The 17,365-nt window shown below is 36.1% G+C and overlaps 2 protein-coding genes across 2 annotated transcripts; one reads left to right on the forward strand and one right to left on the reverse strand.

Annotated features, from left to right (window-relative positions):
* The first annotated feature begins 593 nt into the window (after nt 1–593).
* Nucleotides 594–11,002, forward strand: LOC102223108 (CLOCK-interacting pacemaker-like). Its single transcript, XM_005797778.3, has 4 exons — nt 594–722; nt 3,833–3,949; nt 4,728–4,897; nt 6,205–11,002. Exons 2-4 carry the CDS (start codon nt 3,844–3,846, stop codon nt 7,000–7,002), a joined length of 1,074 nt encoding a protein of 357 aa, XP_005797835.2. The 5' UTR covers nt 594–722; nt 3,833–3,843; the 3' UTR covers nt 7,003–11,002.
* Nucleotides 11,003–11,029: 27 nt separating this feature from the next.
* Nucleotides 11,030–14,802, reverse strand: zdhhc22 (zinc finger DHHC-type containing 22). The gene is made up of 3 exons (XM_005797777.2): nt 14,691–14,802; nt 12,903–13,460; nt 11,030–12,822 (listed from the first exon to the last, which is right to left on the reverse strand). Exons 2-3 carry the CDS (start codon nt 13,456–13,458, stop codon nt 12,545–12,547), a joined length of 834 nt encoding a protein of 277 aa, XP_005797834.1. The 5' UTR covers nt 13,459–13,460; nt 14,691–14,802; the 3' UTR covers nt 11,030–12,544.
* Nucleotides 14,803–17,365: the final 2,563 nt, after the last annotated feature.

A 17,365-nucleotide genomic window follows, 5' to 3' on the forward strand; every position in this document is an offset into this window, starting at 1 on the left:
GTGAGGAATAACGAATGTTAGCTTCGGCAGTGTCGAGCAGCAACTGAAGTGGAAAATATGAAACAATAGAACATGTTATATTAGAATGTCATAAATACAAAAGAGAGAGATGATATATGAGGAGAGAGTTTGAATGTATTAAGGAAAAGGTTGATTTATTAGATATTTTGAGGAAGAATTTGGGGAGTAAACATATACAAATAGTTATTCGATTTTTAAAGAAAACTAAATTATTTTAAAGAATTTGATTATGGTGGTGTGTTTGTGAATGTGTGTATGATATAGATGGGTAGAATGCAAATTCGTGTATAAGTATGTATATTTGTGTGTGTGTGTGTGTGTGTGTATATATATATATATATATATATATATATATATATATATATATATATATATATATATATATATATATATATATATATATATATATATATATATATATATATATATAGGTAGGATTTATTTATTTATTGATTGATTTTCCTGGATTTATATATACAGTATATATAGATAGACCATCACGAACCACACTCCATGGATGCAAGCTGCCGTTAAAATCTAAAAAAGAAGAACCACACTCCATACTAGTAAGTGGCGGTAATGCTACTAAGTTTGTTGCCAACCTCCAGTAAATCCAACAAGAAGAAGAAGAAGCAGCAGCAACTGAAGTAGCAACTTGGATGTCACTATCAAATATCAGTTTTAAAGAAAACGAATAATTGGTAAGTTTTTCTTAAAATGCTATTAGTCGAATAGATAGTTGTTTTTTCGTAAAGACGTCGTAGTTAGCTTAAATTCACTCTGGTTAGCATTACCTAGCTATTCGTGCTAACAGCAACGGAAAGCACACTGTAAACACGGAGACGTGTTGTCCCTGTTCGGTCAACACAAACAGCAGCCAATGTTTTTTGTTTGTTTATTTTTATTTTTTGTTTTTGCTTCTGTTGAACCGTTGTTGCATTAAGATAAAGTTAACCATTGTAAAGCTAGTAGCAGTTGGTTAAAAAAATGTACGTTGCTCGTCTAAACAACGGTACTTGACAACCTACGCGTTTTATGCACACTAAAAATATTTATTTAATTTGTTTCATGCTTCATTGTGAAGAAGTGAAACTATAACTCATCCTACTAAATAGTACTTTAACAGTATAGTCTGCGGGAGCGTGGCAGGCCATTGAGCCGAATGCTGAATTCAGTAACAGGGCCAAATTTGTAATGTTTCACCTAATCAAGTCCTGGATAGTAAACAGAATTTACCTCAAAAATATATGTTCAAAGCACACCATGATGTCAAATTAGTGGATTAAAATGTAAAGGATTAATAAAAAGCGTTAGGCAAGATAAGATGCATTTACACTTGGTAAATAATACATTGGAATTTTATTATTCGTACGTATAATTTGTGTGTACAGCTAGATGGATAGGTGATTGGAAAAATAAGATAAAAATATCAAATAAGTGAAAAACAGGCCTAGAAACTCTGCACTTCAAAAATGAAAAAAGAGGATAACAAATTCTGTAAATCATAAGGAAGATGCATTTCATCTGAGGTCAATTCACTTATGTCTGAAGAGTTTGAAGTAAACTAATCTCAGAAATCGAGCAGACTTATTGACTTGATGACAATCGTAACAGTGATTATACTGCTTGGTTCCTAGAGATGAGTAGGTATCACATAAAGGGGACAGGCGACCCCTTGTGGTGATACCTACTTATCTCTAGGAACCAAGCAGCATAATGCACCGTCACACAATGTACGTGAGAAAAGTCAGGAAAGTGACTAAATTCTGGAAATGTTTTGTATGACTTAAATAAGCTGCCTGGGCTGTCTCAGTGAAATTAGAGTTTATTAATTAATAGCCAAAGTTTAAACAGCCGTGTTTCATATTATATGGATTTAATGTCAGTTGAAAACTGTTTTTAATTTTTATTAGATACCACTATTTTTGTATGAAATGTCACTATTCTTTGCAAATGCATCAAACCATTGCTTAAATGGTTCAGTACTGTTAAAAATGACAAACCAATGCAAAATAATATGTTAAATATCTATTTTAATAAATGTGGCTCTAATATTTGTTGTTGAAATAGCATTCATACATATTCCATTGTGTTTTATTGTTTTAAGGATGTATTTTTGAAGTACATCCAGATTTTATTATATCTGTCTACCTTTAGATAAAGTTTGTGGATGGACCTATTACTTAATTTTTCAAGACAATTAATCTGTAGAGGATCTTGATGCTATGGACCTTACCAGAGGAGCCGCTTTTCATTGGCTGATGCCAATTCTATGTGGTCACGTGCGTGGCCATCTCACAAACACACTCTTTCCATTAGCTAAGTACAGCATAATGGCAGTACTGATACAACTTCTACACCTTGTAGCCTGTCTGCTACATAGTCTTACGTTAGCTAAACAGATCAATATGAGTACTGTATCAGACATACACTAAAGATTTTATTTTAGCAGAAAAGGCTTTGGACTAAACTGTTACTCGTGTTAGCCACTCTAGCACCAAGTACAGCTACTCAATCAACCATCGTTGTGTTCAGGGAAGCGCTGATTACTATTCGAGAAATAAATATCAAGCCTGGAAACTTGATATCGCAACGGACTGAATGTTATGTTTTTAACGTAATCTTTGCTCGTCTTGCGGGGCGCAGGCGGTTGCCACTGTAACAGGTAACAGGTGTGCTTAAACAAGGAGAGAGAGAGTAAAAAGGTACGAGTGGTTTTGAGTTGATCACCTGTTCTGGTTATTTTACCTTTGTTTACCTTCGCTGTGGCACATTACATCCGGTGTAGTTTCTAAACGTTGGACTAATTACCTCGTTCGTTTGTTGTTGTGAATGAGTATACATCATTCACAACAAACATCAAATAGAACAAATATATTTCATAAAATTTTAACAAACAAATGGCTTCTACCGTGGTAATTATGTGAAATGAAATTAATTATATCCCAACTTCAGAAGATTTGCCTTTACCTTTACAGAGCTCTTTGGTTCCTCCTATCAGTCTGTAGCTTCTCATATTGAGGTCATCAAACTAAATTTCAGATCTACCATAACTGACTGACACCTGCTGGCCTCAGGTTTACAACCAGCTTGTGACTGAGAAACCAGTAACCTCCTCCCAGATGATGACATGAACTTGTTAGTTCTTCTGTCCATTGTAGTAGCTGATATATTGTGAAAATCCAGTAGAAATTATGCACTAATCGAGTCATGTTTACATAGAAACAACGGCCGTCAGGCTTTGTTTGTGAGACTTGCTGTCACGTGGGTCGGTTGTGGGCGGAGCTTGGTAAGGTCCATTAACTAGTCAGATTTTAATGCCTCTCTGATGAGCTACAATGTGCATTTAAATATGTTTAAGGGTAATGTTACAAAGAAGCATCAAAATAACGAATTACATGTTAAAATGAGCTCCATGTCTTAATTTAATTATTTACTAAATATGTCATTTGAAATATGTAATTAATTCATTCATTTTTACTGTTTAATTTAGTGATACTTATTTTGCAAAGAATAATATTTGTGACTGCGATACTTTACACCCTCTAAAGCTTATTATTTAGAGTTTTTGCTATCTTTATACTACTCACATATAACCATATTTAAGGCATGCCTTGACTATCCCAAGACACTTAACTACTTGGAGTAGGTTAGGAATAAACTTTCCTTATGTTTTGTGAGTCAAATTAAAGCCCTCCGGTTTTGTCTTTAATCTTTCAAACCCTAAATTCAAGAGATAACTTGCAACACCTTTCCTGATTGAGGGGCAAAATATTGGTACTATTTAACTTCCCATTATGTTTCTTTCCAGTGGATTCCAAAATGAACAGTTTTAACAAACTAAACACCCAAAGACTTCCACCATTTACAACGACAGCGCAGATGAGAATGTCCAAACAAGACCTGGAAAGAGATTCAGGCTTCTCAGGTTTGTCTGCATTACATGATCTGATGTTATTGCCTCTGTCCACACTGAAGTATCCAAAAGAAATTTGCAACACCTGTGAAATATCACTTGGATTAAAAATGGTTCAGAGCTGCATTGCTTTTTAGGTATACACTTAGTTTGCTACTGTGTCTCTTTTAGATTCCTGCATTGTAAATACTCAACAAATTTAGCAGTAAATAATCATGATCAATTATTATCAAATGACTTGTTGCTGAGTTTTCAAAAACTAGATGTCAGTCTTGGTAACAAAGGCTATTTAAATATTTGTAATAAACTGTTCAAGTTTGTGAGTATGTGTTTTCATTTAAGATTTTTTATTATTATTATTATTTTATTTTAGTTTACACAAGAGCAAAAATCCTCTTGTAAAATGTAAGAAATATTTTTAAGAATTAGATACTTTAATTCAGAATACCTACTTATGTTGCTAAAGCCAGTAATCCATTTTATTGACTTGTGTCAATAAAAGAGAGAAAAGTAGTCAACCCAAATCAAATGTGGAGATCTAGCTCACACTCGGAATGTGCACTGAGCTCTGCAGGCGATGACCTTTATTTATATGATCAAGGCTGACCTGAATTTGATTCGGCCTCCATCATTAGGTTTGTTCTGTCCTGTTCTTCATGGTGAAGAGATACTTATATGTGTCTGAGTTGTTTATAGTTCTAATGATCTGCCTCTCTGAACACAGCACAAATCTCAAACCTGTTGACTTTAGAACATGATCAGACCCATATGCCAGCCTTCTCATTGTCAGATACCAGCTCAGAGTACCTCAGTGCAGTGGAGGTCACAGACTCGGAAGATACTGGAAGGATTGGGTCAATAATCGGGCAGGAACCAGCTGGTCAGCAGGTGGCCTTGGTAGGAGGTTCATATCCTGGACTGTCCCCAATGATCATTATGAACAACTTTGTCCTAAAGCAGGTAAAATAGAACAACATGCACCATATCTCTCTGTACAATCCAATGTTTGTAACTCCTTTACTGACAGTTTTATGTATCTAAGTGCCGCAGCTTATTTTTTAATACATTCTTAAATTTATAAATAAATTCTAGAGTAGTAATCTTTATGAAGTTTTGTTTGAGTAGTGTATGTTGGCTTCGTCCAAAATTTCAGTTGCACAACAGTCAGATTTAATAGCATTTGTTGGCTTTTGTATAAAACAAAATAATTGCAACAGAACAATTTTTCTTGCAATTTTGAATCTTTATCCTGCCAATCATAATTATGTTTTGCAGCAAGGTTTTTATTTATTTATTAGGCATTGAAACAATGGAGCTAGTGGAGAAACTGCTTCCCCACATCTCTCATTTATTTTGGCAAAAAATCTAAACACTTCTTGTAAAGAGATTCTATTAATCAGTTTTAGTCCTCTTCTCATTCACCTCTGATTTTGTTCCGTCCAACTCATGTACCGTTGTCTGTCTGGTAAATAAATATCATTTGACTTCAGCACAATCTGTCCGACTGAAAGTCATTGGAGGGAAAAGAAGTGAATTTAAGTCCTCTTTTTAAGTGTCATTTATTTCTGACACACACAACAAATTGTGTAAAATACAGCTTGGTCTTGTACTATTGAAATGGCAGATGTTCAGACCTGCCAGCATGCTGCAGCTACATGCAAACACTCACAGTTGTCCTGGAGTCGGTTGCTCCTGTTGTCTCCTAACTGTAAACTCTAAGATCAGGCTTTTTAAATCAGCTTATATGGCAGAAACTATGAAAAAAATTATCCTCTGCTAGGGATCAAAGTCAGGATCTCCCACAAGGATAGTGTTACACACTATGCTAATCGACCAATTGATCAGACAGGGATTTGTGTTGATAGTTCAAATTGCCAGCGTTTTCTTGTGTCTTAGGTTTTACATCTGGTTAGTTCAATCTTTCCTCCACTTCTCTCCTCCATTTTATAATATCATCAAGGAACCTTGAGAAGCAGCCATTTAAATTGTGCCGTAGCAGCAAGAGTGGTGTTGTTAGCAACCTTTTAGCATTTAGGTATACTGATTGGTGAAAAGCAAAAGAAAAAAAAATCAAATGATTGCAATCATCAGAATGTAGTAAAATGTGATTTCTGTTGTATCATTATGACAACCAAAGAAGTTAAGTCATAGAACGTTTTTTGTATTGTTGACCATTTCTGAATGGTTAAACAGTTTTTTTATGTTTATTACCTACTAAACTGGTGTTACAAAGTAAATTTAAAGTGATTTTTATTTTCTGTCTCCAGCCATCACCAATGGCTCCACCAGAGAAACAGTGGGGCTTTCCTTCATCAATGGAAGTGATGCCCCAATCTCAGGTGGTTCTTCTTCAGCCGTTGGTATCGAATGGCACAAACTGCTCTCCGAAAGCTGGCTCTGACGGTATGCGACAATCAAAAAGCTACACTCCTATCCTCAAGTCATACCCCAGAATTGCCCCCTACCCAGTGGATTCGCCCTCTAAGACAGTGGAAACATCAAGGCTGATTGCAAGCGGAACGGCAGGATATGAGCAACAACAGAGAAGACACCATGACCCCCCGAGACCTGACATCTCCCCCAGCCCACTGTCAGATCTGCAGATGCAAGCTCAAGCTGTCTGCAGCTTTGAAGCATCAAGCAACAAATCCCACGCTGAGAGTCAGGAGCAAGATTCTGACAAATCTCTGACCGCAGAAACAGAAACCTGCTCATTAGCCAACTTCACATATGAGGAGCTGAGGAGTATATCTGATGATGGCAGCATTCCTGCAGAGAAATATCAGGATCCCATCTCCATGCACAGCAACAAACTGAAGCGTTTCAGCAATACATACAACATCCTGAACAAATCTGGCCTGCTAGGGATTACGCTGCGCACAAAGCAACTGATCAAAGAAAACAAGCGCACGCAGGGCCAGCTGCACCTGCTTCAGGAGCAAACAGCTCTGCTGCTCGAAGCGCTGAGCAGCAGGGATCCGCAGCTCTGGACTAAACTCCAGGCATCTTTGCAGGACACAGAAAAGGAGCAGTCCCGGGTTAAAGCTCAGAGTGTCCTAGCGTAACTTGTTTATGGACATAACCAGCAGTTCTGAATCTGGTTTCAGGAGGATTTATAAAGAGGTCATCAGATGCTGAATGTGTCACATTGTTATGACAAACACAGCTCAGCTTTCACCATTTTATCAGGTGGCTGTAGGTGGACAATGCCTTGCAGAAGTTCACAGTTGTCTGCAGAAGGAATAAAATGATTGCTCTTTAAAAAATTACAACAAATTTTCTGTTGTAAATATTTATCAAAAAAAATGTCTCTTTTTCAAAAGGTCAGTTAATATTTGTGGCCCTAAACCTTTTTATTATGCTGGAATGAGAGCAAAATAAAGTGCTAGGCTAACATAAGAAACACACAATTATAAAATATCTGAAAAGTGTGGTGTGGATATGTATTCATTAACCTCTATGAGTAAATCTTTGAACCAGCTTTTGCTGCAATTACAGCTTTGGGGAATGTTTGAAACAGCTTTGCCTGAAATGTTTTCCCATTCCTCTTTGAAAGCAGCTCAGGGTCCATTAAATTAGGAGAACACCTGTGAACATTAGGTGTAAGATCCTTGCACAGATTCCCATTTGCATTTAGAACTGAACATCGCCGCAACATGATGTTGCTCTGACCACTGCGCCTTTGTTCACTAGCTTATGATAAATCGCTACGATAAATATACGCTAACAGTCTTATTTTATCCCTTTTAATCCTGATCTGCGTCTTGAGTTTTACTTATGGATATAAAGCTAAAAGGTTTGAATTCATATGCACACTACACATATCAGAATTGTCTATTGTTGTTGCCATCCACAGTTATTTGCCACAAACGAGAAAAAGTTAGAAAGTTGAGGGGAAATGAATATTTGTGCAGAGCACAATGTAGAAACCAGGAATCCTGAAACATTTAGCACTGCTGGTTTGACATGAATACGAAGCACAGCCTCTGTAATCAACAGGAGTTTGGAAGCATGCTTACGTTTCAAACCCTTGCCTTTAACAAAATATCTGCCTCTGATGATGTGAAATGGGTGAAAGTGGTACTTGCAGCGGGGATTTCTGGCTGTCGTTGTCAATGCCTAATAAAACGCATGCCTTATAGCAGACTAGCCAGACGGATGTCTGATGTCTGTCATACATCTCTAACAAACAGGTCAACATGCTTTTTTGTTTCTACTATGACCTTTGCATTCTTGTTAAATGCATGAGCAAATGCCTTATGTACTAAAGTGTGAATAGTCATAGCAGTTGAATTACACTGGGAGAAAAGAGCTAAGTGAACTGGGTCACTACAAGCTAAAAAGACAGCACATCAAGTGCTGAAACCAGCTAAATGTAATTGTTTTTTGATAAATGTGTACATTTTCTAAAAGCGCTTGGCTTCGTCTTGAAGCCATGCGCTTCAAAACGAGGACAGGCAAACAGATTGTGACTTATCTAGATCAGATTGGAGCTTTTCACCTCTTCACCCTGTCTGAAACAATCTGCAGAGTATTGTATTGCATTGGTGGATGCAGTAACAGACAGAGGTCACTAATGTTTTTCATCAAGGTTTCTGCGTCAATGCAGTCATTTTCAGGGATGATCTGGATGTTTTCTTTTTGTCCCTGATAACAGCAAGTCGGTAAAATGCCTTGTATGTGGTGGAAGCCTCAGTAACTTCAATTGAGGGAAAATAACATGTAATCAGTATTACATGGGCTACGATAATATTGTCTCCTGTTTAAGTTGCTGCGAAATAACTTGAGGTACACAGCTGTTTTACTTGACAGCAACAGATACTTTGTCCTAAAAATAGCTTAAGTAGGAAAACCTCAAATGGAGTCAATATGACTCCAGTTGCTCATATATTTTAGTTATTCAAATAACTAAAATTTTAATAACTTGTGATATTGTTTTTCAAGCTGTGCACTTTAAATAGACTGTGATTAAAAATAAAAAAAAGGTACATAAAAACCACATTTGAATGGCAGACTTAAAATCTGACAAGGTTATGAAGTGGTGGAAAATTCTCAGAAACTTTTCATGTGAATTTAAGCGATAACCTAATTTAAAAACTTGACAGTTTTCTGTCACATCATATCCAAATACTAGCATAAACATTTGGTTTTACTATTAACAGATAACAAATCCAATAAATTTTACAATTGCATGCATAGCTTTACATTCTCAAGCAAAATATCTCATCAGGTTTCAATTGCTTTCATGGAACAATTAATTATTTTGTTAAACATCAAACACATTTTTAAAAGCCTGCCTTTAAACAAGGTGAAATGACACCATACTCCAAAAATGATAAATATTATTATTGAGCATGGTTTCCTTTTACTAATTGAAAGCATGGATAGTAAAAATCTCCTTGCTCAGATTTTTCAGGCTGCATTTAGTCAGGCTCTGTCCTCTTCCTGGGCCGCCTCAAAATCTTCAATGAGAAATGTCAGCCGTCCAGGTTGTAGAATTCATCTGTGCATGTGATGGAGGAATGCAAAATGCATGTAGAGGGTGTGGTCGTTTTACCCTTTAATAAACAGAGTATGTGACTGGAATAGCTTTGATATGTGTATATCTACTTGTATGAAATCTGTTTTTTTATTATTTTCCAAGTTACATCTGGAATCCATGAGCAGCACCAACTTTAAATATTTGAAATTGCTAATTTCTTTTCATTTACTCCCAGGGAAAATTCCCAACTTTAAAAATTCCTGGAATTTTGTTACTTTAAGCACATAACAATTTTATCTTTAAATATTGGAGGCTGAGTATAGTGAGGGATTCTGATGATGATTGGTTACCAAGAGATTTTCCCTCAGCAGCTCATTGAAAACCAAAATTAAAGTTTCTTTATTCTTGGAAACCTTTGTAAGTTTGAAAATGGTGACGCTGATCACCTTTGTTACAAAAACTATTCAGTCACTAATAATTTTAATTAGTGACTGCATTTATTTTTGTGACACTAAAATGGTTCATCAAGTTTCATCTTTATTAAGCATTAGATAACTTCATCGGGTTATTTCTGCCACTATTTTGGTTCTTTTCCCATTATGGTTTATTTACCAAGAAAACATCACTGGATTTTAGTAAAATGTTTTGTTTTGTTTTTATCATGTTTTAAATATATTATTTCCTTTTGGTATTATTTATTCCTCATAACTGTGTGACCAAAAATTTTAACGAAGAGGTGTGAATAATCTTAAGAAGTGACATGGAGATGTTTGCCAGTTTCATGGTGAAATTTACTCCATCTTTTCTTTTTTGTTTGTTTGTTTTAAAAGAACTCTGTTAATACGGAACAGAAATGTAGCAATGAGAGTGTTGTAGCCATATGATTGTTTAGATTATAGATCTTTTGTTGCTATCTCTATTCTTTATGTAAATGTTTGATTTATAAATCTTGGTATAAAAGGTTTTCTGGCAAAAACATGACAGCTTTTAGACTTGCACTTTGGTCCCAGATTTATTCACTTGAGCATTGTGTATCGAAGAAATAATGTGAATCTAAATATTTATCTTAATGCCTGTGCCTTTTTAAGTCTATTCATGCTTGTGCTTCATATTTCTGTGCTTAGATTTTCAGCTTAGTTTTGTAAATCTTTTTTTCATGTGGAGGGAAGTTGAATGTACTCAAAGGACTCCAAAGTTTTTTTAGTTGTTTTGCTAATTTGGATGATCTACTGAGACGTTACTTTCTGAATTGCTTTATATTGTAAAAACCTTCTGATCTACTGAGACGTTACTTTCTGAGTTGCTTTATATTGTAAAAACCTTCATATTTGAAATTTACTGTCTTTAAAATCCTTAGTTGTACTTCTGTTTAAATCTTTAATTAATCATTGGTTTTTGGCAAGATATTGATCATATTTAACGTTAAGAGGATGGGATTTTCTTTTTTTTTCAACTCTGCTGTTAATTGGTTTTGTGACTTGTGCATTCTGTCTTGTCTTTGTCAAGTCTTAAACTGTTTGAGATAATTTCCTCTTGTTATTTTTCTAACTAAGGATGTGTCATTAGTAAAAGTGAAAAAAGTAGCCGCTTGTTATGGTTTTAAATCAGTTAAACCTTTATTGCAATACTCAAATAGGTAACATATTCTCCAAAAGTATGCTTGAATACCAAAATGCCCGTAACTTTTGACTAAGCAGCTGTAGATGCATCAGAAACGGGGAATAAAATCCTGTTCTAATGCTGCTTATCCTGTCATTAGCAGAGGAAGAAGATACCAAATCTTTGCCTATAAGCATGGCACATTGTGAATAATACCCTGGATATTATAATTTCCATTTCTGTTGTAAATTTTCATTCTGAAAAACATTAGTGTGAGTAGAAAATGTCCCCAAGTTCAACTCAAGCAGTCTGGCTGTTTATGCTGCCAATTCTTTCTTCATCTGTTAGCCCTTAATTTAACAGTGAAAACTGTCCCTGGTTTCCTGAATGTCAAACTGTAGAATCAAATTAGGGTTAGCAAAGATAATCTCAGAACACTGCATGGTACTGGCAGTTATATAACACAAAGCTTTAAAGGCAAACATATAATATTGCTAGGAAACTTGCTTGTTGTAAAACACAGCACCCACCTCGCTTATTTTAATGCCAAAAGGAGATGTGTAAAACTGAGGCCTTGAGTCACAGCACATTGACAATTTAGCAAAATGATTATTTGAAGGGAGATCATGTATCTAGAATGAATAAAATTATAGATGTGCTACTTTTCCCCTTTTTGGGAAAAATGTTTACGTACTATCACTTCTCTCATCTATTCAGAATAGGAAAGACAAAAAATATGCCATTCATGTAAGGCAGACGTGCTGATCTTCAGTCAGGAAGTGGCTACTTGAAAACTGTAAACAACACAAATACACTTAAAAAGTTTAACACGGAAATTTACGATGTAATCTAGGAATTCACTTTTTCTGTTTTTACCGAAAAGGATCCATGTCCTTAAGATGGAGTCTTTTGCAACAAGCATGGGTTTGAAACAAAGTATATGTGGACAAGTGTCTGTTCCTCTGATTGTGCTGTAGGTTTGTATCGCTTCCAAAGACCCTGCAACCCTGTTAAGGTGAATGGCTTCATAGGAAAAGTTGCATAATCACTAACTGGACACAAAATCAATCTTATGGAGAGGAGCATTTTTCTTAAATATTCAATATAGGATTAAGCTATTGCAATAAGAGCTGTATTTATTTTAAGGCCTTTTTACACATCTTTGCTAAGGCTATGGATATGTTGGGAGGATGCCGTAAAGTCAGACTACTGATTGGATGAAAACCGATGATCGGTTTTCCAGACTCTGGAGGAAGGTACAGCATAACTTATTTTTCCTAATATTGCCTTTAGAAATGCCTTTTTAAGAATAAACATTTATACTAAGCACTTATTTCACATTGCTTATATGGTTCCTACCTGTAAGAGGATGAAACTATCAGCTATCTTGTAAATTTCAAACATCATAAAGTATCCATACAGATTAAAAATTAATTTCCACCTATAGTAAATGCTGAAAACCTTTTTGCTAAATGAATCACTTGGTTGACCTAAGAGTGACTGTTACTGAGACAGATGGACAACTGTCAGTCTTGCTTGAGTCCATCTGTGTCTTCAGAGTACATCTCCACTGTTTGCACAGGCAGAATAAGACCAAGGATCCAGCGGGTGCCAAAAACATCCTTGAGGTTTGCTTTCCAGGGGCTGCGGTTATCCACCAGCTCCCCTCTCTGCATCTGACACCAGGTCTGCCCCCGGGCCACCAGCAGCACCTGCTGGCAGCAGAAACCTGCACACACCAAGCCAATGCCCAGCCATACATAGAGCATCAGCACTAGGAACAGCTGCAGGCCAGAGATTGTGCCTACGAGAGAAAGGATACATAAATTCAGAATCAAAAAACAGCAAAAGTGGTTACTCATCGTATTAAACTAGAAAACAAACCCATGAAGAAGTAGGCAGTGGAGAGAGGGAGAAGGGTCAGGAAGGTCAACGGGTTCTCAAAGGAGATGGAGTACTCGACTGTCAGGAAGGCCACGCCAAGAACCAAAGAGTACATACATACGCATGATGTGTAGATACAGAACATGATGAAGTAACGCATGTTCTTGTTGCCGATGCAGTTTCCAGTGAAAAAACAGTGGTGATCCCTCCTGAAAATGACCTTCCTGCACAGTTTGCAGAAATGACGGCCATTAAGTAGGTAGTGGGAATCCACTTTGTCCGAGCAACTTGGCGAACACACAGGAATCGCAATCTCGTTGTCACTCTCGGCCGGATATTTGATTGTCATTATGTAATTCCCCAAAGCATTAAACATCAGGAAGAGGAAAACAGTTGTGTGAAAGGCTGTGGAGCTCTTCAGCGATGTGTCCGGGTTGGGGAAGATTGTCGGGATGAAGAGGCAAAAGTGTAAAATAAATGTGACTGTTGTAGCTGCAAAGAAGTACGCAGGTGCTACGGCATTAAGCAGTCTCAGCTTTAACATCCGGGTGAACATATCTGTGTGAGAGCAAAGGAGACCATGTACAAATGAAATCAGAATAATATATCTAGTTAATAACAGAACAACTTAGTGAATAACTCAACTGGAAGAAAATATACACCTTTTAAAAAACAGAAAATTGTGATGCAAGTTGTTCTTAGATGCTCCTTAAACCACTAAATATAATCAAGTGCTGCCAATTGCCAAACAGGTCAAGGGTGAAGTTATTGAGAAATTAAAGCAGAGTTAGTTTATCAAACAATATATCAAGCTTTGTCATCTCATATATAAAGAAAGTTATAAGAAGTTTGTCTCAAGGAGAAAAAGATGCTCTGCAGAGATGAAACCAAAATTGTACTTATTAGCTTTAATGCAAAAAATGCCATGAAACACAGCCTCTACCATGAAACCTGGTAGACTAATGAAGCTAAATCCAGAGCAAGCCTGAAAGAAAACTTGTTAGCAACTGCAGGACTGGAAACCAGTGTGGAAAATGGTCCAGTCAAAGTCCACACCTCCATTCACTTAAGAATCTGTCAAGACGTGAGAATTGGTGTTCAAAGCCACTTCCTTTTAACTAGACTAAACCCATTTGGAAAAGAACTGGAGAACATATGTATGTCCGTAGACGTGCATAGCAGGTACATTCAAACTCCTAAAGACTTGCAGCTGGAAGTGCACTGAAAGGAGGTTTATATAAATACACTCATTCATAGGGCTGAATATTTTATCAGTGCAAAAATGCCTATTTTAGTAAAGAAACAAGTTTTTAACATTATTGAGTGTATTCATTTTCCAGACAATAGTTTTATTTGGGTTAAAATGCTTGAGTTGAAATTACAGAGTTTACGTTTAAATGACACAGTTTGGGTTTTTTTTTTTTCTTACAACGATTGAGTGAAAAAAACACAACTCTGCGGACGACAGGAACTAATTTCTGAGCAAATGAGGATCTAGGGACTATCAGGTGCCACTGAGAATACTAAGAATATCTCATCCTTGTTTCAGAGGTCTACTGACCTACAGCAGGAGCAAACTTTGGATATAAAAACCTTCAGACTAAAATTATAACACTTTAAACCTAAATCTGTCTTATACCTAAAGAGCGTGATATGATGATGTCAAACGCACATTTATGCCTCATCTATGTTTTCTAATTCCCTACAGAATGATGTGTAATGTTGCCGGTGATGACGACGATCACTTTACTTTGTCTAATTTATCTCCATGGCGACAGATGAGCCTACCTGCAGCTGTGAGAAAGCGGGGGAGCTGTCTTTTCAGCACCACGGAGCCTCGGCTCGGTGCTCTGCTGCCTCTTTCAAGCGCAGACAAGAAGATGTCTTTATTCAGCCACGTTAAGGACCGTCATCACTGATGTGTTTGCTTGTTTGTCTACCGCCCCCTGCTGGTTTGGGTACGTTTGTTATCCTAATATTTTCTTTATGAACTTGACTTGCTTTTTTACTTTTAAGAGGATCTAAATGAAAGATTACCAACATTTCCTGTTTCTGACAAACCAAATTTTGACTGCATGAAGTGCACAAAGCATATTTAAGACTTTTTAATAATGGTTTGATTACAATACAAACAATCTGAACAAGCTGCATGCTATCTCATGCTATCTCCTTATTAAAAATAACAAAAGTTTTAAAAAAAATTCTGAGAAATATGCTCTTAGCAGCGTTTTTAAAAATTCTTTGAAGTGTTAAACCTCTAATCGGGTGTTTTCAGACCCACAGAGGAATCTGGATCCCAAAGTTAAAAGATGAAATAAATGATGTGTAATAATTTAGAAAAAATATTAAAAATATGTATTCATAGCAATATGTCATTGCTACCACTACTACTACTAATACTAATACTGTTAAGAATGATAATATTATTATCAAAATGCAAATAACAATTATAACCAATATTATCATGATTATTATTAATAAGAATATTGATTATAACATTACATAACTATTATATTAATATTATTACAATATAATTATTTTATTTTATTTTTTCATCTGTTTCACATTCAACTTGCATGTTTAAGACTCTAAATATTATATATTATTATAATTAGGTGACAACTGGAAGTAAGTATTTGCTCTTCTTTTCACTTTGGGGGTGTCTGGAGGATCAGTGAGTAGAGTAATGGACTTGTAATCCAAAATTTAAGCATTCCAATTAAGCATTTTATTTAAAAGTAGGAGTATAGACATGGAGGGGATAAATATTAATGCACACACCACAGGTTCAAGGTTTTGAAAATCATGTTTCCACTTCACAACTAAGCTACTGAATGTTTGTGTAGCTCATCAAAGGTTATGAAGACGTTTGAAGGGTTTTAATATATCTACAAAGGGAAAGCACTGATTTAACTGATGCAGTGATAACAGTGTGACATGGTGGATGTTTGGATTACATCTGAAAAGTCTGGATACAAAAACACTCCAGTAGGTGGCAATCCAGGCTCAGTTATGTAGCCTCTTCACTGGAGCTGTCAGTTTAAAGGGGCCCTACAAATGGAATATAGCATCACCATCAAAACAAGATGATATCACCTTGGATACAAGACTGCTCTCTATTCTTACACACAAGAAACAAGTTCATACACCAGCTTTCTGTGAGTCTGGAGACTCACAGAAAGTGTATGCACAACATACATTAGTGCTTCACAAATAAGTGATTAAGACATGAACCGCCTCTACTTCCTGCTTTTTACGAACTATATTCTAAATAAATTCAATGTTATTTGTACAAACTCATATTTTATTGATATGTTAATCACTAATCTACTACAATTTTCAAATAACTGAACAAATTTTAAAATATTAGGGAGGAAAGACTTATTATTGTGGCATTTCATATATGTACACATATTTTGGCTTCATCAGCAGTCATGTTCAGTCAAGACCTTTACTCTGTGTATGATTTTCTAACCTCACTGTTCTGTGGTAACAGCTCTGCTCTGACCCACGTGCCATTCTTCACCAGTGTTGTCCAACTGTGCATATATTACTCCACCATCCTCTGCATTCAGAAAAGGTTTACAGCAGAAATGGTGACTAGTGGGATATAAAATGTTAACAATGATTCTACACCAAGAATGGTTTGTGTATTAAAGGTATTTTGGGATGCAACCCGATAAAATCCATGATGCACCTATCGTTGCGTGTTGCAAGGTAATCTTTATTCTCACCGCTTTATTGATGAGTAAACTCATTTGCAGATTATGTCCATCCAGTAGCACAGCACCTGCAAAGCAGTGACAAATACAGTTAAACAGAATTAAACATAAACTGACTCATTAAGGGATTGTTTGCACTGATCCCACAAGCTTTTTACTCTGTGTCCTTGGGATGAGAGCAATTTTTCCAAAAGAGACATTCCCTCATGGAGTTAGCTGTAGTGGTGAAGAAAGCTGCTTCACATGAAACAAAATCTTCTGCTCGTGTTGAGCACTGACATCTCACCCATTTCCGTCCTGATGGGATGCACCCAGTTCACTATCTGGATCAATATGGATAAAAATGCTTCATCATAAGATTAAGAAGATCTCTTAGATCAACAATATATTGATTCACACTTGCCTCTCAGTTTACTGGCTGAGGAAGGTATAACCACGCTAATGGGCCCAGCTTAAAATGATGAGTTCTGGGACTGTCATGATTTGTTCCAGTCCACTTGTAAAACATGTAGAACGCTTATTGCAAAGTGTTCATATTCTTTGAACTTTTCTCATCCATTTTACAACCACAAACTAAAATGTATCTCATTGGGATATAAAATGATGTCCCAACACAAATACATGCATGTTTAAACCATCAAAAAACTTACATTTTTGTCCTTTTGACTTTGAAAAGTGGCTCAAGCACAATCAAGTTGGAGAATTTTCTAGAAACAGCAGTTTTCAAGTTTTGCCAGACTT

Source organism: Xiphophorus maculatus, chromosome 19, assembly GCF_002775205.1.
Source record: "Xiphophorus maculatus strain JP 163 A chromosome 19, X_maculatus-5.0-male, whole genome shotgun sequence".
Lineage (NCBI taxonomy): Eukaryota > Metazoa > Chordata > Actinopteri > Cyprinodontiformes > Poeciliidae > Xiphophorus > Xiphophorus maculatus.